The 24,742-nt window shown below is 39.9% G+C and overlaps 3 protein-coding genes across 7 annotated transcripts in view; 1 reads left to right on the forward strand and 2 right to left on the reverse strand.

The window, feature by feature from the left end:
• The first annotated feature begins 1,569 nt into the window (after positions 1–1,569).
• Positions 1,570–3,543, forward strand: LOC104963558 (coiled-coil domain-containing protein 42A-like). Its single transcript, XM_010792162.1, has 3 exons — positions 1,570–1,913; positions 2,014–2,172; positions 2,255–3,543. Exons 1-3 carry the CDS (start codon positions 1,722–1,724, stop codon positions 2,381–2,383), a joined length of 480 nt encoding a protein of 159 aa, XP_010790464.1. The 5' UTR covers positions 1,570–1,721; the 3' UTR covers positions 2,384–3,543.
• Positions 3,544–6,175: 2,632 nt separating this feature from the next.
• Positions 6,176–11,777, reverse strand: LOC104963569 (uncharacterized). Its single transcript, XM_010792174.1, has 12 exons — positions 11,658–11,777; positions 11,358–11,500; positions 11,196–11,260; positions 10,972–11,106; positions 10,787–10,885; positions 10,658–10,710; positions 8,640–8,780; positions 7,401–7,543; positions 7,214–7,278; positions 6,605–6,733; positions 6,372–6,467; positions 6,176–6,293 (listed from the first exon to the last, which is right to left on the reverse strand). The coding sequence occupies exons 1-12, from the start codon at positions 11,760–11,762 to the stop codon at positions 6,208–6,210; spliced, it is 1,260 nt and encodes a 419-aa protein (XP_010790476.1). The 5' UTR covers positions 11,763–11,777; the 3' UTR covers positions 6,176–6,207.
• Positions 11,778–12,899: 1,122 nt separating this feature from the next.
• The window catches only part of ssbp2b (single stranded DNA binding protein 2b), a 57,119-nt gene continuing 45,276 nt past the window's right edge, over positions 12,900–24,742 (reverse strand). The window contains exons 5-17 of one of the 5 annotated variants that reach the window (XM_010792163.1): positions 20,439–20,528; positions 18,510–18,569; positions 18,338–18,401; positions 17,320–17,417; positions 17,168–17,235; positions 16,603–16,651; positions 16,472–16,507; positions 16,314–16,368; positions 15,871–15,941; positions 15,716–15,794; positions 15,602–15,630; positions 15,414–15,512; positions 12,900–14,762 (exon numbers count right to left, since the gene is read on the reverse strand). In XM_010792163.1, the coding sequence (XP_010790465.1) occupies positions 14,733–14,762; positions 15,414–15,512; positions 15,602–15,630; positions 15,716–15,794; positions 15,871–15,941; positions 16,314–16,368; positions 16,472–16,507; positions 16,603–16,651; positions 17,168–17,235; positions 17,320–17,417; positions 18,338–18,401; positions 18,510–18,569; positions 20,439–20,528 (828 nt within the window). In that variant the 3' untranslated portion in view covers positions 12,900–14,732. Of the gene's footprint in view, positions 14,763–15,413; positions 15,513–15,601; positions 15,631–15,715; positions 15,795–15,870; positions 15,942–16,313; positions 16,369–16,471; positions 16,508–16,602; positions 16,652–17,167; positions 17,236–17,319; positions 17,418–18,337; positions 18,402–18,509; positions 18,570–20,438; positions 20,529–24,742 lie in introns of those variants that run through there. The other 4 variants (XM_010792164.1, XM_010792165.1, XM_010792166.1 and 1 more) reach the window with 4 other exon arrangements.

A 24,742-nucleotide genomic window follows, 5' to 3' on the forward strand; every position in this document is an offset into this window, starting at 1 on the left:
TAAATCTAAGAGATCGAAGATTTTCTTTAGGGAACGTTCATGGAACCAGTTGAACCGGCGGACGAGCTTCGAGTGTCGCATGCCAAACTCAAAAGTGTCGACCGCGAGAGGCGAGGGACACGACGAGACGTTGAAGAAGTCGATTTAGGTGGTTGTTCGAGAATAATCAGACGTAGGTCTTACTTCCTTGGAGAAAAGGAGAGGGAGAAATGACGGAGACTTGTAAGTCTATCGGACCAGGGACGTCCCTCCCTTCTACCTCTTCCTAAATCAAATCTCACTTGGGTTTATTGCAATCCATGTCAAAGTATGTCCTTAACACACACTTTACCAGGAAGTGACATGGACTCTTAGAAGAGTATTCGACTCCAAGTAGAACAATCGAAAAGAATTAGAAGAGGACGTTGAGTTAAAGGTGCGACAACGGGTTTAAGAGGTCAAGGATATTACTCTGTGTGTGTACCCTTGTAAAACTACCCATGTCGGTCCTGTCACTCGTAAGTTCAGTCTTTCAACTTGACGCACCCTTTTGGTAGGTTGTGAAACCCATTAGACAAGTTAAACAATTATTATCGTAAATTGTGCTACAGCGATAATTACTTTCCTTAATGTTTATATACCCTTAAATCTAGGTCTACAGTTGAGACCCAATTCGTCTATGGGACGCTCTTTTGACGCGCTGCTCGTGCTTGTGTTAATGTTGTTATGATCTACCTATGAAGCGGTCTCGAGTCCCAGAAATTTATAAATGATTTACAAAAAAAAAAAACACATTATAATAAATTTCTAGGTATATGGAACACTCACCAATCTTTTATACCTATATGAAAACACCTATTCATTATGTCGTTGTCTTTTTCGCTTACTATCACCAAAACTAAATTTTTTTTCATTCTAACTTTCAAAGTTTTCACGTTATTTTTACAAAACAGTAAATTATTTTTTTCTTGTTAGGATTAGAGTCGTTACTAGTTGGTGTACAACTAGTATACAACAACAAAAAATTATTTTTATTTTACCGGTGCTTTTCCAAAACCTATAAATTCTTCGCACACACATATTCAATAGCATTCATTAGCAATCAAGGACAATTGGATTGAAGAACCGTAGAGAACCAAGAGCAACAGGGTCCCAGAACCCGCAGGTGGACGCAAAAAATATCGTCTAGCAGCTTCACCCTTCTCTCCAGGGGACACCCCGGACGACGGGCGAGTCGCGAGCGCGAGGTCGTGCCGGACAATAAGTTATCGTCATACAATTGTGTGTTCATGTTAAAGCTCATGACATGAAAGAACTCATAATATTTACAAAACGGATTCGAAACATCGAAGATTGGGGTGATGTTAAGTCTTCAGTCCGGATTTAGCACATGAAAAATAAGGTCGATTGTACATAAGATAAATCATTATGGAAAACAATGATAACGTCTAAACCTAGTTATTGTACAGGAATAGTCTTTGTGTGTAATCATAACAATTACTTTTATAATTGTTTTGGTCTTTCTAAATCTTGTCTCTTGATGATGTCCTCAACAGTATTCACACACATGTGCATTGTTGTGTGGAAAAGCCTTTCTGTCTCATTCTTCCTCCAGGTTTATGCTTTATTTAAAAAAATATCCTGTATATGATGTTTGCAGGTGTGGTCCATAAAGTGTTTTGATTGTGTGTTTCTATGTGTGTGTGTTACAGTTTAAGGACGCAAAGAGCCTCGCAGATCATATGGAGAACCTTCTCCGCATTCGAGAGAGTCTCCTTCAGCAGGACCTGAAGAAGCGTGAGAAGTATGACGAGCTGAGGAGAACCCTGCAGTCAAATCAAGAACAGCATCACCTCATGCGTCTGCAGAAGAACTACGAGCTGTCCCAGATGGAGGTGGAGCATGAGAAAACACGCTCTGAAGTTCTGGAATGGGTACGAGAGCTGACCCCGGGTCAAAGTCCGGCATCAGAGCTAACACCAAATCAAATGGTGATCTTCTGTGTGAAATGAAGTTGTCCCTGTCCCCACACAGGAGAGGAAGTGGAACCAGATTCAGGAAACCGCATCAAAGAAAACACTTCTCCTGGGACAAATCAAGATGGCGACACTCAACCTCTACGAAATGACGTGTCAAGACGAGAAAGCAGATGAAGCGGTTGATATAAACGACACAGAGAAGCAGCTGGACCAGGTGTGTGCCCCAACAGAGCAGAGATGGAGGTAAAAAGCAGACAGAAAAATATACACTTGTAATTTTTTTACTGTCTCCTCAGGTTAAGACGTTCATTCAAGACACCGACGACATGGTCAAACAATATCAGACTTCTTCACAGAGACAAGATGGAAAGAAAAGGGACAAAAAGAGCTTTCCAAGTCACCGTAAAAAAAAGGCTTCAAAGTAAGCTTTACCATGAGTCTCCTCACAGCTTTAGAACTGAATTTGCTGAGATGGAACTAAATAATTAAAGTGTGTTTATCTAATGTTAAACTCTGTGAGTTTCATTACCTGTTAACTTGTAGACACTGAACTTCAATAAACTTGAGCACTGAGTGCAATAAACTATTGTCCATTATCATTATCATTGTTAGTAACATGGCTTGATTCTAAATTCTGAAATGGTTCTGATAGTGGTAGCTAAACATTTGAGGGTGACTTTTTCAGAAAGCCTATCCAGTTGCAATTTCAGATAACTTATACAGTTAGTTTGTTCCATCCTAAGCTTCTCCTCTCAGCACAATATCATGTAGACAATGAATCATCAGGATAAAGGTCCGGTACTGCCACCTCGTGTCTCCTAAAGAAAACAGCAATCTGTTGTAACTTGTTTTATTGATCAGATCTCAGAACAGCTTCTGATGGGTCTTTGTCTTTCACGACCCCTCTACAGACATACTGTCACTTAATGGTAGGAAAACAGTGAACAATAACAAAAGATTAACATTTATATATGGACATTCAATTTGATATATTGGCCTACAATATTATCCACACTAGTGAAATGTAACTATTTACTTCAGTACCATACTGTACTTATATTGAATGTTGAGGTACAGGTATTTTATTATTTTCAATTATACATTGTTCTTCTGCTCCGCTACATCTCAGAGGCACATATTGTGCTTTTAACTCCATGATATTTTGGGATAGCTGTAGGCAAAATATGATGTTGATATGTTTGATTATGAATGTATATAAATGTATTTTCAGAAGCCAATCAGCATTATGGTAAAAAGAAAAAGGTTGTCTGCAACATTAAAGCGATAGACCTTGATATACCTATATATCAATAGGAATAATCCAATAATATATTATTCCAAAATGTACCATTCTTCACAATGAGTAGGCCTACCTTTCCCTTTTTGTACCTAAAACATTTTTGGATCCTAACTCTTTTTTTTATTCGAGTGAATCGTAGGAATTAGACAGTGAGAGGATACTAATAAAGTTTTATTCTGAAATGAATGACATGTCATGTCCTAAAGGCATTGTTGTAAAAAGAGGCTGTTTTGACACCACAGTTTTCAAAACGCATTTCAGTACATCATCTTCTTTTATAGGTTTAAAAGTAGATAAGTAAAATCAAAAATGACACGACTTACCAGTTTTCATAGCATATATGATGATGATCAAAACAAAACTAGTACATTTTACATTATATTTTTGCTTAAAACTAATGTTGCTGCTGCTGCTGCTCACTCTGTGCCCTCTTTGTTGTCGGGGCACAGCTCTGAAACACAGGAAGACAGAAGATAAACTTTAGGATAACACAGAAATCTTGGAGAATATCTGCAGTATTTCCATTTTTCTGATCGTGTGCATTATCTACTTAAAATTATCTGTATAAAAACACAATATTTAAATGTTACACGTGTGGCAACTTGAGTACGTTCTTGTGTCCGGTGAAGACACAGATTCAGCTTTGTTTTAATTTATTTATAACAGTCATTTTACTGAAGACTCACTGACCTGTTTTGCCGTCGTAGCTGTGGAAGTTCTCTGGGAAGCTCAGACACCCAACTTGTTTCTTGAAAGTGTCAACATCTTCAGGATCAATTTTTCCGTCCCTTGCTGGAAAAAGGGGAGTTTTTAGTTTTGTTTTAATGACTGACTACATTTGAAACTCAGAGATAAATTGTAAAATCTGATGAGGAACATACTGAACTGCAGGATGTATCTACCGGTGACGTCTCCATTTCGAAAGGTGTCCGTCCACAGCAGGCAGTCGGAGCAGCTCTGAAGGATATGACCTTTGTGGTCTGACAGATTTTCTTTAAAGACAGCAGAGCGACTGATTATATTTTTCGAATGAAGATCAATTTCCGATGCTCCTAATCTTGTTAATACCATGCTAGAGAAATAAGCTGCTTTACCTTATGTCAGGAGTTACTTACTGCGAAATGTGGTGGCGATGCCTGAGACTGTTGCATTCACCTCCCCTGAGATACACCGATTACTGGGAAACAAGAAGATGCTGGGCCAGAGTTCTGTTTTTTCAAAAGCTTCACATTTAAATAGTAACAATTGGTTCATTGTTTTATACCACATTTCATTCTGCAATGTTAAACAGATTTTTACTATTATATTTTATAAATACTGCTGCTACTAACAGCGATGTGTTCTTCTGTAAATTGAAATTATTTCTATTATTCTTGTTTTAAATACTATGTGCATGCCTTTTATCTAATAGTGTCCTCTCTATCTATACCTTGCTGTAACCATGTACATTTTGTGGAATGATTAAAGGAATGTATATGGTGCTTATAATCATTAATTAAATGTATAGTATGGTACACGGGATTTGAAGGTAAAGTATTTCCATTTTGAATATTTATTGTGCAACAAATTCAATTCAAGGAGGATTCTGCCCAACATGTTTTAATGAACTAAATCTACAGACTTACAGGCAGTGATCTCCCCAACGTAACGTCACAATCTGACTGTCAGAAGTGGGAGACAGGTCGATCCAGGAGCTCTTCAGAGACTCCAGAGCCTTGTGGTAGGGCTTGGGGTCCCCGGCTCCCATCACGTATACCCATTTTCCAAAAACCTTCACATCAAAAGTCAAGATTAATGTAACAAAAAAATAAATCTGACTGTGCTAATATTATAAAGTAAATCAAACGCAATCGGGACAAATAGGTAACACGGAGCCTACCAGTTTGCTGTCCTCTGGTATAAAAGGCTTGACCAGGTCCTTGCAGTCGGGTGCAGATGCAGCACTGAGGGTAGAGAGAGCCAACAGAAGCACAACACGCAGAGCCATGGTCAGACGGAGAGTCAGCAGAAATACAGAAGAAGTCCCTGAACCTGCAAAGGGAATCTTCTAATGCGGATTCATTTTCCCTCTGGGGTACAAAACAACAACAAAAAAGTCGTTGTGCAACTGCGTTTAACGGGTAGGAGGCGGTTTCTGCAGACAGTAACGTTTTTTTTAATGACTATGCAGATTTCTGTTGCTCAGCATTGAATGGCCAGGCCTCTCTTTCCCATGGCGTTGACCCTGAGTGAACTCGGGCAAGTGCCAAGACTTGTCTCTGGCTGTTGAAACATTCAGAGAGGACCTGAAGCTCTTCACTAGAGCGAAGGTTGTTTCCCTGTTGGTCTGAATGGACTCCTTGTGGCGACAGTTTCAAAGTTTCTCCCCCTCGCAGAGACGTTACCCGGCAACAGTCTTTGTTGAAGTTTCTGGGAACAGCAGGGCGTTAGAGAAAAGCTGAAGTAGTCTTGATGAAGCGATTCATCTTGAAACATGGGCCTGCTAACTTCTTGTGTACGTGAATAAGGCCAAAGTAATGTTAGAGAATAAGACAAATAAATTAAAATGAGCAAGAAAACAACACAAAAGGAGAATGAAAACTTTTATTTACTTCAAACAAAAAGATGGAAATTGTTACTCAACTATTTGAGGAGTGGTTGAAGTGGATTTTTCAGCCATTACAGTACCCTCCAAATGATGCTATGAGCTATCGACACGTCACATTTCCCTAAACTAAATTGTATTCGGTCAAATAGCCTAGCAGGCAGAGATAATAAATCCACATATTACTCTCCAAAGGCCTTTTACTCATTGCTGCTGCTGAAAACAACCGGACCACCTAATCAAATATTACTCCACAGTATAACCATATATCAGGGCATGTGCAGAGCAAATTACAACACCACTAAGTACATACTAAGCTGGATATGTTTGGTGTTCACAGAGATATGACTTTTCGGTGCTCTGCTTTATTGTGCAGTAGGCTCCTCATCCGTTTGACTCTCTGTATTCTCAGCAGCCGGTGGAGCAGGCTCTCGTTCATCTGGACACAGATCTGAAAAAAGAGAAAATGATTGATGTGCAGTGAAGAAAGTATTAAGAAAATGTCCTTAAAGGTCAAGAGACGACTGACCTGTTCCTCCAAAGTAGTACTCCGGCAGGAATTGAAGACACTCGGCCTGCTTCTTAAAGATCTCCAACTCAGATGGCTCCAGAGCGCCAGTCCGTGCTTTAGAAGAGGAGACAGAGTAATAAAACAGGGAGGGTGAGGTGGTGAGGATAAGGAGATGCCAAATGGTCAAAATATTAACCAAACATTTTGTATTTTTACTCAAATCAGCAATGTAGGGGAATGAAAAGACTTACTGAAGAGGAAAAAGTATCGTCCCTTAGACTTTCCATCAGGGAGGAGGGTGGTGTCTTCGGACAGGAGGCAGTCAGAGCACGTCTCATAGTACTTCCCATCATGATATGAAGTGTGACCGTTGATATTAACTGTGACACATCAGGATAACATGGCAAATGCAAGATTCAAAGATTTAAATTCCAAAGCTTTGTTGTCATATACACAGTAGCTACGGTGTAAATAGGACAAGGGCAATCTTAAGTCCCAGGCTCCTCCAACAATGCATGATTAATATGAATAAGACCTAAAACAAAACTAATTTAAAAACCAATAAAATTGTGCAAGATTATCTTGCAACACCAGTGTGCAAGTAATGCAGATGAAGTAAATGATATACATGTACCAACAAATCTGTAATTTAAATGTTGCAGAGATAGGTGAAATAGGAGATATAAGTTTTCATGTAAAAATAAAAATGAAATCTTAAAGATTGAGATTGAGATATCTCGTATGAGATACAGCTGCATCTGGCTATCCATGCATGCAAGAACTATACAATTACACAGCATGAAAAAGAAATGGCAAGTCAGCCAGAGTGAAAACAAAAAAAAGTTGATGGTGATACATACACGTGGTGTGAGTGGTCATCCCAGAGATGGTGCCATTGGCTAAACCCTGAAGGCATTTATCTTCCCTTTTGTATAGAGAGAAACAAAAACGATGAGCAACAATCAACAACCTTTCAGTATACACTATTAACCATCATCATTTGTAGATGAGAGAATGCAACATAACACTTTTCCGCAGTGTCCTTACAGGCGGTCGGCCCAGTAGATGGTCATGACTCCGCTGTCGGAGGAAGCGGACAGATCCACCCAGGAGCCGTTCACCGACACCAGGTCGCTCTTCAGGCTGGGCTCGTCCCATGTCCCCACATGGAGCACCCACCTCCCATAGATCTGCCACAAACACAGAGGCAACACGCATTCACTCAAATGACTGGACTGCCTGTTTCATCCCACAGGCAATAAGACTGTTAAACACCTGAACTGTTGAAACAACATCCACAATATTCATCTGGCTGCTGCTTAAACATTATTTATCTATGACCTAATATCATATTTCAATGACTTGCATATAGACTCTTATTGCACTATTTCACTTTTTTAAACAATTTTTCTTCTTGTATTTACTATTTACTTGCACTATATTTTTCTGTTTATCTGTGTTTTGTGTTGCACTGTTGGAGAAGCCTGTGACACAAGATTTTCATCGACATGACTACACTCTAGCTACTGTATGTTCGTTTGACAAATAAAGAACCTTGAACCTTGGTGCTAGAAAGTGATACTTTAGCTCTTTACTGTAGCACTTTGTTTTTTTCCCGATTAAATAGCTTTTGAAAACAAAGTTGCCATCTATCTCTCACCCGCCCAAAAGACAGAGTGAGTAATGACTTGAGAAGTCCTTAAAATGTTCCGACACATTTAAGCATCTAAATTAACGTGGCAAAATGTTCTGCTAACGAGCAGGTTTGTTGAAGATATGATCAAGAAAAGCTAAATCGACCTTGTAAGAATATTGTTTTATAAATACTTTATTATTGATTCATTTTGTCGTGGAGGAAATAAGACTCTAGTTATCTGCTAAGAGTTGCAATTAAAATGTATAATAAGAATAAGAAAATGGAAATGTCCTTTCTAATTTTCAATTTTCTACTGAAAATCTTCTTTGCTAAAGGCACATCATATTTCAGTTGTTGACTTATTAAAAGAGTAAATAATGCTTTGATAATAGACGCATTCAAATCCATCCAAAATTGCGTACGGTTGAGTTTACCAAATCAAACCAATAAAAGAAGATATTACTGTATATAAAACTGAATGATTGCACAGATGCACAAGTGATACAATTAATGACCAGTTGTGATTCAAAATTAGTTTCATCAACTTTCATGCACATTTTAACTTAGGACAAGTTCATACTAAACTCAGCTGTACACGTTATAAAACACACACCCTCCTCCTCACATAACAAAGGTTGGCTGATACTCACAGGGCTGTGACTGTCCAGCACGAGGGGCTTCACCAGCTCCGTACAGTTCGGGTCAGACGCAGCGCTCAGGGAGGTGAAAGCCAGCAGAGCAACGACAAGCTGTGCAGCCATATCTGGAGTCAGCAGGAGGCAGAGAGAACACTAAAGTCAGCTAGAGACTCTCACAGCAAGCAGCTCTCTAACAGTGGGCTGGGCCACACACACACACACACACACACACACACACACACACACACACACACACACACACACACACACACACACACACACACACACACACACAGACACACATCCAGTCAGACTGTGTCCTATTTATTCCGTTACATAAGAGCCAGCTGACAGGGTCTGAATAGCAAGACCCCTACATCTTTCAAAACTTGAACACAAGCTTACACACACACACACACACACACACACACACACACACACACACACACACACACACACACACACACACACACACACACTCTTTGCCAAGTTATTTAGGACACACAAGATGGACACGGTGTCTTTTTGTTTTCAGGGGAAGGTCAGAGCTTCATGTTTTCGGTTTAGACAATGAACTTTCTGTTTTTGGGGGAAAATACATTACTTACAGTATGGTGAGGACAACTAGAGGCAACTGTGGCTCTGAGGTAAAGTCGTCTACCAATTGGAAGGTCGGTGGTTCGATTTCCAGCCCTGCAGTCATGTATCATTGGGCAAGATACTTAACCCCAAGTTATTCCCGATTTGTCCAACGGTGTGTGTGGATGTCAGTCTCCTCTGAGCAGGCGGCACCTTGCATGGCAGCCTCTGTCTCAGAATGTGTAAAGCATGCTTGCATATGTGAAGTGCTTTAAGGGGTCATAAATGCGGGAAAAGCACTATTTATGAAGCTCAAATAGAAAAAAGAATGTGTCACAGTAGTACAGTAACTTCATGTGCTTCTTGTGTAAAAGAAAGTCCAATGATCTAAACAAAAAATCGTCATCTACGGCCAACACACTAAGACCTCGAGATGAGGGCAGTCAACGAACGATTTATTTAGAAATCTGTTTCTCAATATTGGGTAATAAATCACCAATTGCATTTTATGGCCTCATTTATAAAAGGTTTGTTGTGTAAAACGAATGTTGTCGTGGAAAATGTTTCATGTATTTCAGGCATTAGGCTACTTCGTTTTTGGCTTTTTTTTGCATCTCCAAATAATGGTCCTTTTCTTCCAAACTCATAATGAGGTGAGGTTATGTAATTTACACTGTATGTGCCATGTGTGTGTTCCACTCTCTTTTGATGCACAGATAAAAACTTGAGCCCGCTATGTAACCCACACAAAGACGTTATTCAGTCGCCATGTTTTGAATCCAAAACCATATTAAGTCGGGGAAAGATATTACTCTTCACAGTAAATGTTTGGACACACACAGGTTAAAAGTGAGCATGGTGAGATTCAGCCAGAGGAGGTTGCAATAAACATTGAGAGTGAATAAATAAGACAAAACGCCACCATCTATCTCTTCTTCAGGGAGGGAGTCACACAGTGCAGGACAACTTCTGAAAGGGCTGCTAAAGTTTCTCACAGCCATGTAAACGTTTCTCTCCGTCCTTCAAGTTGCACAACAACAATAGACAACATTAAAAGGCTAGTGATGAGGTGGACAACAAGTGTGCATGAATGGAAGTTGTACCCTGTGCTTTTCTCTGACCAAAGTTTTTAACTAACTAAGAATGGACTTTGGCCGGATAGATTGATTTCTCTCTCATCGGATCCAAGAAGGTTTCTTTTCACATGCAAACATATTGTTATATTTCATTGTGCTTTACCTGCATGAAAGAAAAAGTGCAGTCAATCAGGATTTATGAGTTGAACATTCAATGTGAAATCACTTTATTCGGTTCTCTTTAATACAGTAGTTGAGATGGTTTACTCTTACATCTTTCAAGACATCTGTGATACACACAAGTGGTACTTTGAGTGTAACAGAGCATATTGAATTCAAATTAGATTTATTTCATGGAATAACTTCAGGTTTTTATTGTTCTTCCTCCTTGACTTCTGCGGCAGCTGGTTCCTCTTCAGGGCACAGGTCTGAAACAAAAAGAGTTGATAAGTGCTTCAATATTCTCCTTACTGCCATGTGTGTGGTGATGAATTGCTATCTTACCTGTGACATCTCCAAAGAAGAATTCTGGGGGGAATTTGAGGCATGCAGCTTGTAGCTTGACAATTTCCAGATCAAGGTCATCCAATTTCCCAGTCCTTGCTGCAGGGCAGGTAGGAAGAGAAACACGTTAAAGTCAACCAAATGAAGGGATACAAGCCGAAAGTAACAGACAGCAGTGAACTCACTGAAGATGTACAGGCTTCTGCCAGCTATGACCTCCTCTTGGCCCGGCCTCAATGCGGTGTCGGTCCAGAGGATGCAGTCAGTGCAGCTCCTCAGGTGCCTCCCAGTGTGCACGTGGTCAGTGTCGTTAAAGTTAACTATGAGATATAGCCAGAAGATTAACATGTTGTTATGCATTTCTAGTAACTGTGTGTTTAAGCACACATTATAATCATGATTTACTTACATGTCACCTTGGTGTCGTTTCCAGAGAAGGTGTAATTGAGGCCTCCATACACACATTTATCCTTTCTTGAAAGGAGAGACAAATATGACATAAGCCTAAGCAGTTACCTCATGGATTGATTTGCTTAATTAAGTAATTTAAAAAAAAGTGATGAACAGTTACATTTTGTCTCCCCAGCGTAGAGTCATGTCCTCACTACCAGGTATGGGGGTGAGTTTGATCCAGGAGCTGTTGACATTTTTAAGAACACCCATGAGATCTCCAGTGTCTGATACTCCAGCATGGAATATCCATTTCCCAGCAACCTAGACACAAATGAACACGTTTTTAGTTTAATAACGAGTCTCAGCGTAGACATGTTTGAGCTCAAAATAAATCGTTTTTGTTTTCAGTTGTGTAGCCCTATAGAATAATAATGTAAAGTACACTGGGGGTTAAGGTTTACTCATGTGAGCAACGTACCTTGCTGTGATCCTCCAGAGGTTTCAGCAGCTCCTCACAAACTGGATCAGATGCTGCAGTCAGGGAGGAGAGAGCCAGCAGAGCTAAACAAAACTGAACAGACATGATTAGAAGTCAAAATCACAGCCAATAGGAGACTGCAACACTATGAGCACAGCATATGCTAGACTTAAGACTAATATAGGGGACGTTACATAACTATGGGTGAGACAGAGACAGAGACAGAGCAGGAGAGAGAGAGTTTTTGGTGATAAATAAGGGCACAAGGTGGGCGGGCGACAGTATGTTTGGGAAGTTATGTAACAATTTGCATCCCTGTAGTGACCAAAGAGCATATTGACAGTATTTTGGCATCACTGATGTTTGCTGATCTCTGCTTGTTTTTTTCACGCAGAAGATAGGGATGATAGTTAATGTGAATGTTTGTTATATATTTATGTTTGTAATAAGTTTTATTATTGTGTCATACAAGAGAAATACTGAGGTCTTCTTTGTGGTTCTGGAAAAAGCTCACTCACACTTTCTTCTACTGTCTTCTGGTGATGAATTATTCCTCCCGTCACTCTTCTTCTGTGTTTGAAGACAGGGAGTTGTTCTCATGGAAAATGCAAATACCAGTCAGTAAATACATATATATATGGGACTAATCTAAACAGTGTTGACAAGGCAGTGTTACAGTTATATTACATTTAAAGGCAGTAAATAAGTACACATCTATGCCTCTGCTGTTTCAGGAATTATTCCTTTTGAACTCTCTGACCTATAAGATTGTACTGTTAATGAGCATGTACTGCTAGTATAATAATGTGGATACTATATTACAGTAGGCTCTTATTTCACTTTGTGTTCAAGGTAAAAGATGGCTACGGTTTATTTTAAATGCATTTAGGAAAAGGCTGTTACTGCACATGTTACATGCTCTTTTGCTATGCTTATGATTTGTCCTATGCTGACTTTTGCAGGAGCCGTATCAAGTTCATGCAGTTCACACTAGGAGGCTGTCAAGCTTCGTTGCTCAAGGGCAATGGCTTAAATGCGCTAGGTTGGTTAATAGGGAGGGAGCTTGCGTTTCCCCTAGTGTTCACTCTTATATAGTGTACTCACACTGCTGTTCCGTGCAACACATGGCGCAGAACCACACAACTTAGAGAGGCATGACTTTGGATCACCTTGTCTGCAAACCCTGAATTACACCAGTCAATGATACACACAGTCCAAACAAATAGAGAGCGACACTTTGAATAAGGGAAGAGAAGATTTATACTAGCATATTCAAAACCCATGAAATTATTCTCTGTGTATTTACAAAAACATAATACAAGAATAAAAAAGAGAAAATTAACACATCACTAATGGAGTCCCACATACTGCCACAAAACAGAAAAAATGATCCAATTTACAAATGCATCATCTTGCACTCCCACTTATGGCTTCAATCTAACATAAGTGACTAAATAAAAATATTTCTGTTCAGTTGTGATGGTGCACCAGCAGTCCATCCCTCCTCTCCAGATTTGTTTAAATAATAATAATAATAATAGTAATAATAATAATAATATCAAATACACATACAAGACAAGAGGAGCTACATTTGGGAGCTGTACACTATGCAGTAGGGAGAGGGAAATGTTCACAGGCATATCGACCTTTTGTATGATGATTATACATCTTGGGCGGTGAAAAAGTTGAAAACATTGATTAAAAACAAGCTTATTTAGCTTTCTGTACCAACCAACCTTTCACATCACACTGAGATCACAGTTAATCCGGATGGAAATAGAGAACCAGTGTGACTTAATAAACGTGTGTCAAACAGTTCACCTTTCATACTGGTCATCTCTCTTTGTAAGTCCACTCATGAAAGTCAATTGATGAATCATTAGGATAAAGGTTCAAAGAACTACAGATAACACAGGCACCAGCAAACAAAAATCAAATCACATGACGGGTTCAGTGTCCTCATTTGTTATATAATATAGTCAAATAAAAAAATCGAACTTTTGTCCTGTGCACTCAACGGGATGTAAAAATGCCCAATAGGAAACTGCCAACACCGTCAAATGGGAACAGAGCTTAATCGCTTAATAAAGAAAGATGCTTTACTTTATTATATTTTTAAAAATCGCTTTGTATTAGTGGGTATAAACCTTTGTACCCAGTGTTATCTCTACTGCTCTCACAGCATTATAACATACCTTTGGAAAGAGGAAGTAACACAATATTTCTCTCAATTAGAATCATTTGGTTTCTATCGCCCCACATGGTCTTGTGTTCAACAAAAGTTACAGTCTTGCTTCAAGCCTCAAACAAAACTGGTTTGCAAGTTTTTTCAATAACCACACGATGTTACTTCCAATTTAGATTTTGAAGAGATCTCACATTTTTAACAATTATGGCTGAGTTTGGGAGTATAACTAGCAAAACGACTTTTAGTACAAAACATAAAAAACAATGGAAGTGGTCTGAACACATGTGAAAACCACAAAAGCTGAATATTAAGACAGATTTCTGCACAAGCCTTAAATAAACCTTGTTATTGTGATGTATCTCCAATTGTCTTTCAGTAACGGACCAACGATTTGTCGAGAAAAGACTAAAGATGTGACCACCAGTTGGATTACATTTGACCATCAATCAAAACGTTTCTATAAATCCTTGAACATTGAAACCTTAGCATAAATAGGATACTGATTTGTTTTTGGGCATGAACAAAAGGCAGACAGGAGTGTGTTCACAGTCTCATTCACGCTGTATGCAAATATACAAAGAGTTCTCCTCCAGGGGTTTCAATTTGGTTCCTTTGTACAGTCTCATAGTTGCAGAGGAAGAACTGATGAATGTAGCAGTCCCCACTTCAAACTGGAGAAGAAACGGGAGAGAAGAGACGTGGACAGAAACGATGGAGGGGGGGGGTCGGGGGTTAGTAGGAGGACGGAGCGGGGGGCGACTGCCTGACATGGCAGGTTGTGGTGGAGGAAGAGTCACTGGCCTAGATGACATCACATCCTGTCCCGCTGCTTTTCACTGATGCACCCCAGCATGATGGGCGGCTGAACCGAACCTGCTTCAGAGCCTTCACACACTCATCGTCATGTTTGGAGAATACTGCAGAGATAAGATGAGGGGAAACAAGTATGTGTGAGTGCGTGTGTAGGAACATTTTGCACGGTTAGTAAGTATGCTGAATCAGAAATCCTTCCACAATGTTATGGATTAAGTCCAACAATTATAAGACATAGTCAAAGTTATGCGAGTCATGCATTTGTGATTTGCTCCCATTCTAAGTAATTTTAATTGGATTTTAGGTAGCTGATGGTCAAAAAAACATTCTATACTGTAACTATTAAGTACATTGTTAAATTAACTATCCAGTATGGCATTTAATGGGGTTGTGGCAGATTGCAAACAACTGGATACACCCACGATAACCCCTTCTTTCCCAAACAGGACAAACTAAATATGTGGCTCCGTCTTAATCCAGAGTTGAGGTTTGTCCATTCAGGGCTACTGTAGAAACATGGTGGACTCTGTGAGGAATGTAGATATGAAGGGTTTATTCTAAAGTAAAGAAACTATGATTATTAGTTTCAGGTGATTATAAACTATTGAAAAATAGTTATAAATAGTATATTCCAATAAATCCCCCTTACATTGTTCCTATATTTCTACAGTTTAGTTAGTAGTTATATTACGTTTTGAGCTCTTGCTACCTAATATCCTCTAATCTCCACATATAGTAGATTATAATTGACTTACACTTTCATTCTGAAAAGGGTTTAGGAAGTTTCCTCCCATCTCTCCATCCTCCCTGGGGGTCCCGGGCTGGTTACTCATGCTAAGGTTACCAGGAGAGTTCTTTAAAACAAATGGTAATGGTATGCTATTAAATGATCAAATATTTACACTGCAATTATCCTTTAAAGTAGTTAAATATATTAGCTCACCTTAGGGAGGCTGTCCATATCACCTGACCCTAAAAGAGGGAACACATTGTAAAATTATAACTGGAGATTTCGTGTCAATACGGCACATACTGTACAAAGGACTTATTCCTGTACCTAGTGATCCATTCATGTGATGGGGCTCCATCCCAGCCATCCCCCCTAATGGGCCGTCGCCACCTGCACCCATAGGGAACTGAGGGGAAAACTATTAGATACATACACACACTCTACCAAACACTCAGATATGTGATGAGAGAGGAATGTCTTACGTTTGGTCGGCTTCCACCTGGAGGGACTGTGTTTATCATCGTGTACATGTTGTCGCCAGAGTTGGTTGAATCTGATGTAATGAACAGAAAAACAATGAGTTTGAAAGAGCACCAACGTACAGCTCTCGAAAACATCAAGAGACCACTCCAAGTTTTACTTAAATCTCAATCTCTACATGTATGGCAACCATTCCATTCCAGTGTCTGTTGAATTCCAACACAGATAAATGCTGTCAGTTATATATTAGAATAACTCAGTAGTTATATTTTAGAATAATATCAAAAAACATTATTTTATTTTATTATTTAACACATACTTATAAATAGTAAAACCAGAGAAACTGATAATGCTGCAGTGGTCTCTTAATTTCCAGAGCTGTATGTATGAGTTCAGATATAGACACACACTCAAACACACACTCAAACACACACACAGATCTTGCCTGCTGGACTTGGCATTATTGGGGTCCCAGGTGCCCCCCCTCCTCCTGGTGGTCCCTAAAAATGAGAGTTTTGGTTTCCATAAGTTCCATTCATAAAGCAATGACTTTCAACGTGTACAGCTAGTGAACAATGACACTTTAAACTCAAACATGCATACCACATAATTTCCTGGAGATGCAGAAGAGTAGGGGGTCTGTAGGAGGGGGTCAAGAAAACAAAGGGTAATCATGAAAGAAATGAAGTAACTTTTGTTTTGTTTGGTGTCTTTTTTGGTGTCAGGTCACTTACCGAATTGGAGTTAGGAGGATTTGGCCAAGGTCTGCCCCCACCCGGTCCCCTGAAACACACACACACACACACACACACACACACACACACACACACACACACACACACACACACACACACACACACACACACACACACACACACACACACACACACACACACACACACACACACACACACACACACACACACACACACACACACACACACACACACACACACACACACACACACACACAATAATACACTTTATTCATCGGCTTTTGGCAAGCCTCTTTGTTACCAATTAATTTGGGCAAAGTTGGCAACAACATGTCCGCCTGATGCCAGAGAGGTAAAGGGAACAGGGTAAAAAAGACGAAATAGAGGAAAGCTGTCTTCTAGCTCAACTTACAAACCCCTTACTCCCAAAACATTAGAGTAAAGTTGTAATTAAACACATCTAATGTAGTGAGAGATTCAGGATATTTGCAGTTTAATGTTGTCCTTCTAATTGAGACAGCTGTGAGAAGGTAATTTGGATTACATTGAGTGTGTGCAGAAACATTATGTTGATACCACTCACATGTTCATGCCTGGCATCCCAGGACCAACCAGGGCGTTAAGTGGTGGTCTCATCCCACCTCCATAGCCCTTAAGAAGCAGATATCAGACATCCTTAGTTATGTTTACGAGAACTGCCAGAGCCAATTCTTTGTACATTTCCCTAAAGATTACCATGTCCCATACCTGGGGCCCGAGCGGTACCATGCCTCTGGGCGGTGTCATCCGCTGCATCGGACCTCCCATACCTGGATGTCCTGAAACATACGAAACTACAATCAGTCATCAGTTTGTTCCAGAGCAGTGTATCCACGTTGGATGACTTTTATATGCTTTAGTCAGCTATTTTGGGCCATGTGTATGTGTTTTTAACTCTATCTCTCATCAAGCATGTTCATGTCATGTATTTCACACATTTGTCTGATCACTACTGTGTTTCAAAACCTTGAGAGGACATACATTCCCTGTCTGAGATTTTTAGAAGTGTGTCTAAATGTAACATTTACAAGTTCAGGTTTAGTTGCAGCAGTTTAACAGTAACTGAACATGTTAGGTTTTTTAATATGCGCATTATTTATATGTGTTCTCTGAAGGAGTGAGTAGTTTGTGTGAATAGGGGTGTACTTAAAGATAAACAGATATCTGTGTATTACTCTCAATTAAAAGACTTAACTTCTAATAAACTCACCCTACAAGTGTCAGTGTGGCCACAGACTAATACAGCTCTTGCCTATGAAAAAATCTGCCAAAGTACCAGAATGGATCTTTACTAGTAAATGATCATACAGTCCCACAATCAGGTTGTTAGTTCTGTTTTCTTTTGTGTAACATCTTGAAGATGACTGAATGTATTTCCATATTTTTTAATGACTTGGTGACACCAATGGTGTGATGATGACATTTGTGATTTTGTTGCAGATTTTAAGGTTTTATCTAGCAATTATCAAGTAAAACTTGGCCAAAAACTGTCATTGTGAGCACGGCAACATTAGCATTTAGGTCAAAGCACCACTTCATGCAGCTTTACTTGTTAATAGTTCTAGGATGTCAGTTTTTAAGGGCTTTACCAAGTTGTGTGTTCACAGAAAATACTTTTGGTTTAAAAGAAAAAGATAAAATAATGATGTCCTTTGAGTAAATGGGTTATGAGTGACTCAGCAATTTATTTATTATACAGGTTGTGTTTGCATACCTTGCAGTCTTGTGGGGTCCATTCCACTCGGTAACATGGACTGGCTGCCTGGGACTCCCAGTCCCTACAGAGGGAGGAGGAGCCAGCATTATAGTGACAGTCACACAAACACTTTCCATTTCCACTATTCACAGTACTGTCTGCTGCCTGCAGGGGTCAGTGTGGCTCTTACCTGGTTGGGTAATCTGAGAGTTGGTCTGGGTCCTCCGGGATATCGAGGTGACATAAACGGCTGGAAGAAATGACAGAATAAATGCATGTTCAGTTACTCTGGGTTATTTATCTCACAACCAAATAAATACACACTCTGCTGAGTCTTCATGAGTCTGTATGTCTAACGCTACATACTTAAGACAGGAGAATATAATGGTAATACATCTATATCAATAAACCTTTATTGAAATAACAAAATTAAGAGATGCAACCAAATATGACAAAATAAAAGGCCCTTATTTTCAAGAAAACGAATCATAGCTTATTTTTTAAAACCCCATTCACAGAAACAAAAGTGGTGTATAAACAGTATGAAGCACCACTATGAAGAGTCATTGTTCAAAACAGAAAACCAACCACAGCACTTTTCCTTTAACAACAGTTCCATGACAGTCAGTTCAGGAAGCCGACCACACTTTCATTGGATTGTATTTATGGAAAAAGAATGGGATAATAAAAGCGGCGGTCGGTTAATAATGATGTCAGCGTATGTGTAAACTGTTTGGCAGCGGGTGTGAGAATCTCTTTTGCAGCTGGGAGTGGGTTTTCGTTTGTCCTCACCACAGACAGGAGCAATGCTTCTGCTATGTTGGCTGAGCTGATGCCACTGTGGTCAGAAAGGCCAGCAGAGTAAGAGAAGCAACGCAACAACCTGCCACTAGAGAGCAATGGTCCACTTGTTTTCATCAGAGTCTTTATTCCTCATTACACCTCTTCTCATCTCCCAGATACACAACTACACTGCTTTAAGTCTATTAAAGTACTATAGTAGCTTACCATTGGTTTTCATACTTGCATGAAGAAATACAAGCAATTTACAGAGAAAGTTCCTAATGAATGCATAAATGAATGAAGTTGAAGTAAAAAAATGTGGATATAATATTGAGTATGCTTTGTTTGAGATCCTCATGTATTTTTGTTAGTGAAATTCAGCTTGCTTTAGATGATATTCTACATCGTGTTGAAATGCAAATCAGTTTATGGAGCCTGACAGACGACCGGGGAATCTGGTAAATGTTGAGTTTCAGTAACCGATAGGTCTCGACAAGGCCTTGTCTCCAAAGATGAATTGATCTTCAGAAGGAGAGTGGAAAGGATGTTTGGATTTTTTTTGAAAGCGGAGTCGAGAAATGCCTATGAAGGATATTGATCTACGTGTCAGATGCGAGCGTCTGAGTTTGACTGATAATGTCGGTTAATCAATGTGCGACTGGCAGAGTCCTTCTGATGGAGAACAGAGAGGATCTGGGGCCAAGCTGCATGTGTGACTTTTTTGTTAGCGAGACATTTATTTCTCCTGTCAGAATCTTTTCTCTCCGCTTTTTAGAAAACACACACTGGTGCTCCCACACACAGATAAATGATGATTATTCACAGAGTACAATATTGTACAATAACACATACAGTTAAGTGAGTGAGATCTTTGAGGAACAGCACCATGAACGAAATACTCACATATGGAAATAAAAGTATTACTGTATGTATTTTACCTATTTAAGATTCAACTTGTTGTCATTACGTAGTACAGGTATATGTAACGAAATCCCATCCTAGTGTTAGGAGCAGTGGGCTGCCATTATGTGTGGCGCCCGGGGAACAGTGTAGGGAACGGGACACCTCAGTAGCACTTGGTCTTTCCGGGACTTGAACTGGTGACCTTCCAGTTGCCAAGGCAAGTCCCTATGGACTTCGCCACCACCGCCCCTCTGTAAGATGTATCTGTAAGTGGTTTAAACACCCAAATCTTTTTCCCCCCACTTACAGTTTTTTTGTTGGTGTGTGTGTGTGTATGTGTGTGTGTATGTGTATGTGTATGTGTATGTGAGAGAGTGTGTGTGTGTGTGTGTGTGTGTGTGTGTGTGTGTGTGTGTGTGTGTGCACCATTTACCTGAAAGAACCCTGGAGGGACTGGTCCCACTGGCATGCCCTCTCCTGGGGGAAGGCTCCCGAGGACCGGGCTGGGAGCCGCTGCAGCACTCTGAGAGACGAAACACACACAAAGAAAGAGAAATAAGTCTCAACTCAAAGCAGTGGCTGAAAGTAACAACATTAAGTTACATGTAGTATTTACAGTGAGCACATTCTATATATCAGAATCTGAATCCCCGGGGGAAGTTTGATAACAAGATTACGAGCGGTTCCTTTACATACTTTAGTATATTCCTACTTCCTCTGCACTTTTCAATAATATTGCACATTTAACTCAGCTATTTAATATACACTCTAGTTTCTTTGCAGAGTAAGGTTATATGTGATGAGTTTATCAAATATGAGGCATTGTTAAAAAAAGTTCTACCTAATATAATATGAAAAAGTTAAAACTGCAAAGGCTCTAACTCACCACCAGTATCAATGCAATATAAATGATCCAATAACTTTACATATGAGTAAGGGGCATTGTGTTTGCATTATGAGAACTACACTTTTAATTCTGACACTTAAAGTATATTTTCAGTCCGTACAGTACAGTACCTCTTCCAAACATGCCACTAAGGAAACAATACAAGTGTCTTCCCACATGTCTCACTTGCTGTCTGTTCCTCAGTGGGATATTTCCTGTTTCTGCAGATACCCTGCCATACCCGTCACGTTTATTTTTAAACCTTGTGTTTTTTGTTGTGCTTTCCCAGACGGGTGGTTCTGGCACATCGCAGCCTCTGCCTACTTCCTGAGCCATTGTACTACTAACTAACTAACTAACTAACTAACTAACCCAGAGTTACCACCCAGCACCGGCCTCCTCCTCATGATATTTACAGACCAAATAACCAGTAAATTGATGAGAGTATACATCCACATATAGGATAATGTGTGAACAGTGAGCACATACTGACAGCATGTCTGACTCTGCACACATTTCTTTTTAAAGTATCTGCCCACTCTTTGTCCTATTTTGTCTGATCTCCCTCTCACTTTGCTCTCTCTCTCTCTCTCTCTCTCTCTCTCTCTCTCTCTCTAAAGGCATTGGCTTGGTGTAAAGAGCTTCAGTGAAATTCACCCACGGTCTCTGAAGTTTCCGCCAGCTGACTTTTTAGGTCAGACAGGAACGAGGTTTAATCAGAGCTGAAATAAAAGCCGGCTGACGACACTCCTGTATCCTCTCTCGCTACCCCCACCCCCCGCCGGCCTCCCTCATTGTCGTTCATTTTCCCAAACATTAATGTTCGGCAACAGGGCAAAGGGTGCAGCTCTTTGATTCCATATTCTGCTGCAAACGGAGCTCGTACTTGACTCAGCAGCTGAATGTAAGGATGGATATTGTATCTCGGTGTTAAAGCAATGAAACCAGTGAATTTGAGAGTGTTTTCCCTCTCTCCCTGCTCCTTTCTGCAACCTGGATTACCCAGAATGCCTTTGCTCCCTGGCAGCCTGGAGGTCTGCTGAGTTTGCCTTCCCTCACAGAGAAGGGGGAGAGAGAGAGGGAGCGAAAGAGGAGAAAGGAGGACAAAGCAGAGATTACGAGTGTGCATATATGTGTGTGTGTGTGTGTGTGTGTGTGTTTGTGTTTGTGCGTATGTGTGCGTGTGTCTATGGGAGTGCACTTAATGTTTGTTTGTGTGGGAAAAGGAAAACTGGGGGAGGGAAAAACATCTACCTGACCTGCTGACAAAGCAGCATTTTCCAAATACAGCAACAAGAAAAAAACAGGAAAAAAAAACATCAGGATATATCTGCCCCAAAACCAGCACCACCCTCATCCTATGAAAAACACAAACAACACTGGGAACAACACCAACTCCTCTGGTGCTGACGGCCTCTCTTGATTATGACAAACTAGATCCAAATGAGATTAGAAACATCTGAGGTGAATCACATTGATTCAAAAGCCTGTGGACGTTTCTTTCCAAGTTGCTTCTCAAGATACCATGGTTGGGCAAATCACATGGTTTGCACACTGATGCTTGGTTAACATTTGGGCAGCTTTTGTAGTTCTAAACATTTTGTGAAAAATAGTTATTTGCTTTCTTGGCAAAAGTGAGATAAAATTACCCAATTTTATGTTGGTTTGATTATTGTGAAGCTATCATTGGTTGGCTTAACTAAGCACAGGGATGAGAAACAGGAGGAAACAAGCTGGCCTGAATGTGTCTGAAACATAACAAAATCTGGCTTCAAAGTAGAAAAAAAGTGTCTCACACTGGCACTGTGCATTTCCCTTATGTACAGTTTGTGAGGTCATTTTCCAGTGATTAGCACAATCCTGAACCTCATCACAAACAGTAGTTTTTAAATAAAATCTGTCCAACCAGACCTTCAACTCCTACAATAATACATGTGAGTTACTCAATCAAGAGTGCACTCCCAGTGGGTCGGAGAGGGGTGTTACTATATACCCAAGCACTGAGATAATACTCCCTAAACTCAGTTCAATTGGACTGACAGACAAGATTACAATATTCATTCAAAGTGGCAAGCAGTCAATAGAGCTTAAGGATGTGCAGACTCATACAAACCTGGTATCTTTAAAGACTGGAAAACTGGTGCTTATTTCAATAAATGCTCATGCCTCTTGGTTTCACTAACTACCTTTATCTGCTGACTTATAGATAGTAAAAGAGAAAGATTTAAGCAACATTTAATGTTTGTAATGGTAACGATTTTGTGTAACTGTTGATAACAGTTGGATTAAACATGCTGATATGCTTAGACCTTAACTGTACCTCCCCCATTCAAAAACGACTCCTCTTATGGCTGTTCATAATTGAGTTTGCAGATTGGTGCAATTATCTTGATTTAGCTTTAACATAGTGACCGGAAAGTTAATGTTAAAGGTGGGGTAGGTAATTTTGGAGAAACCAGCTCGAGTGCGCTAGACTTTGAAAATACACAGCCGGAAAAAATCTGTCACTTCCTTACAGAGCCCCTCCTCCAACACACACGAACGCGCACATGACCAATGAGGGTACAAGATAAGTTTGTGCGCAGATGGAAGGCTGACAGGCAGGTAGGCCATCCAGTTATTTTAGCCGGGCTGGCTAAAATGACTGGTCGTGCTTTTTACAGTACTACGGCTTCAACAGATGACATGTTTTTATGTATTTTTTGTCAAAGCACTTCAGATATTCATTGCTATCGGGATGTTAAGAGCATTCCATGGAATATAACAAAAAGTGTATCTCGAGCCGGTTTCTTAAACTTACCTACCCCACCTTTAAATGTCTGTTATTATACTAGTGTAAATGACTCTGGATTAGACACAATGAATTCCTGTTAGCCAGTTATTTTTAAATACTGATTCACAGCAAAGATCAACATATTCCAGCACTTAACCTTCGCAAACATCAACCGCACACACACTGTTTCCCACTGTTAGTGAGTCCATCATTTATACTCCTCTCAGATCAGCTTTAACACTTCTGTGACGAGGCCGAGTGAGAGGGGCAATGAGCTGTTCAGCTGGTGGTTTTACACATTAACACATTGTTTGATAGTACACATTATTGTTTACAACAATGAATCGTGTGGTGAGAATGTATACCTTTCTTAAAGCATAAACAGTGTTGCTGATAATATTTATTGCACTTGACCTATAGCCTATGGATGGTTGCAGATTCAAATCGAGAACCAATTGTAAGACCCAAATGATTTCAGAAACTCACGTCATTTCTATGAACTACTTTTAATAAAATGTTTTGTTTAAAGCAGGTTGAAATATTCGATCTAATATGAAATATCTGAATGCTCTCTTTATACCAGCTTAATTATCTGCTTTTCTGTTTTACATTGTAGTTCCTTCTCCCTTTATTCTCTGTTTTCTTCACTGTTTCTGTCATTTGGTTTCAAGAGTGATCAAACCGTTCAATGATTTGCTCTTTGTGGTTTGTTGTGTACAATGATCCCTACATCCGTAGTCGATGGCGTTGTACCCAAAAGGGGTTTGTGATGAAACCTGAGGCTTTGCATCGGCCCTGCATGTCCTCAGCTGAACACCTGCATCTCCTGGCAAACTCATCTGTTGCATAAATTATTCAAACCACCACCCTGCAGGAGAACTCTACAGTACACCAGACACACACAACAACAGATTCAGTCCTTAGCGCTGTAACATCCCCAAAGTACACTGCCATCCACAAACACGAGGTATCCACAAATGAGGGGAATCATTTGATGTGTCAACAGAGACTGATGTCCACGGTCTAAACCATGGTAAAGTGTTTTTATATCTCCAGTGTTCATGGGTTTGTATGAAGG

Source organism: Notothenia coriiceps, unplaced genomic scaffold (assembly GCF_000735185.1).
Source record: "Notothenia coriiceps isolate Sejong01 unplaced genomic scaffold, NC01 NC01_scaffold00036363, whole genome shotgun sequence".
Taxonomy (NCBI): Eukaryota; Metazoa; Chordata; class Actinopteri; order Perciformes; family Nototheniidae; genus Notothenia; species Notothenia coriiceps.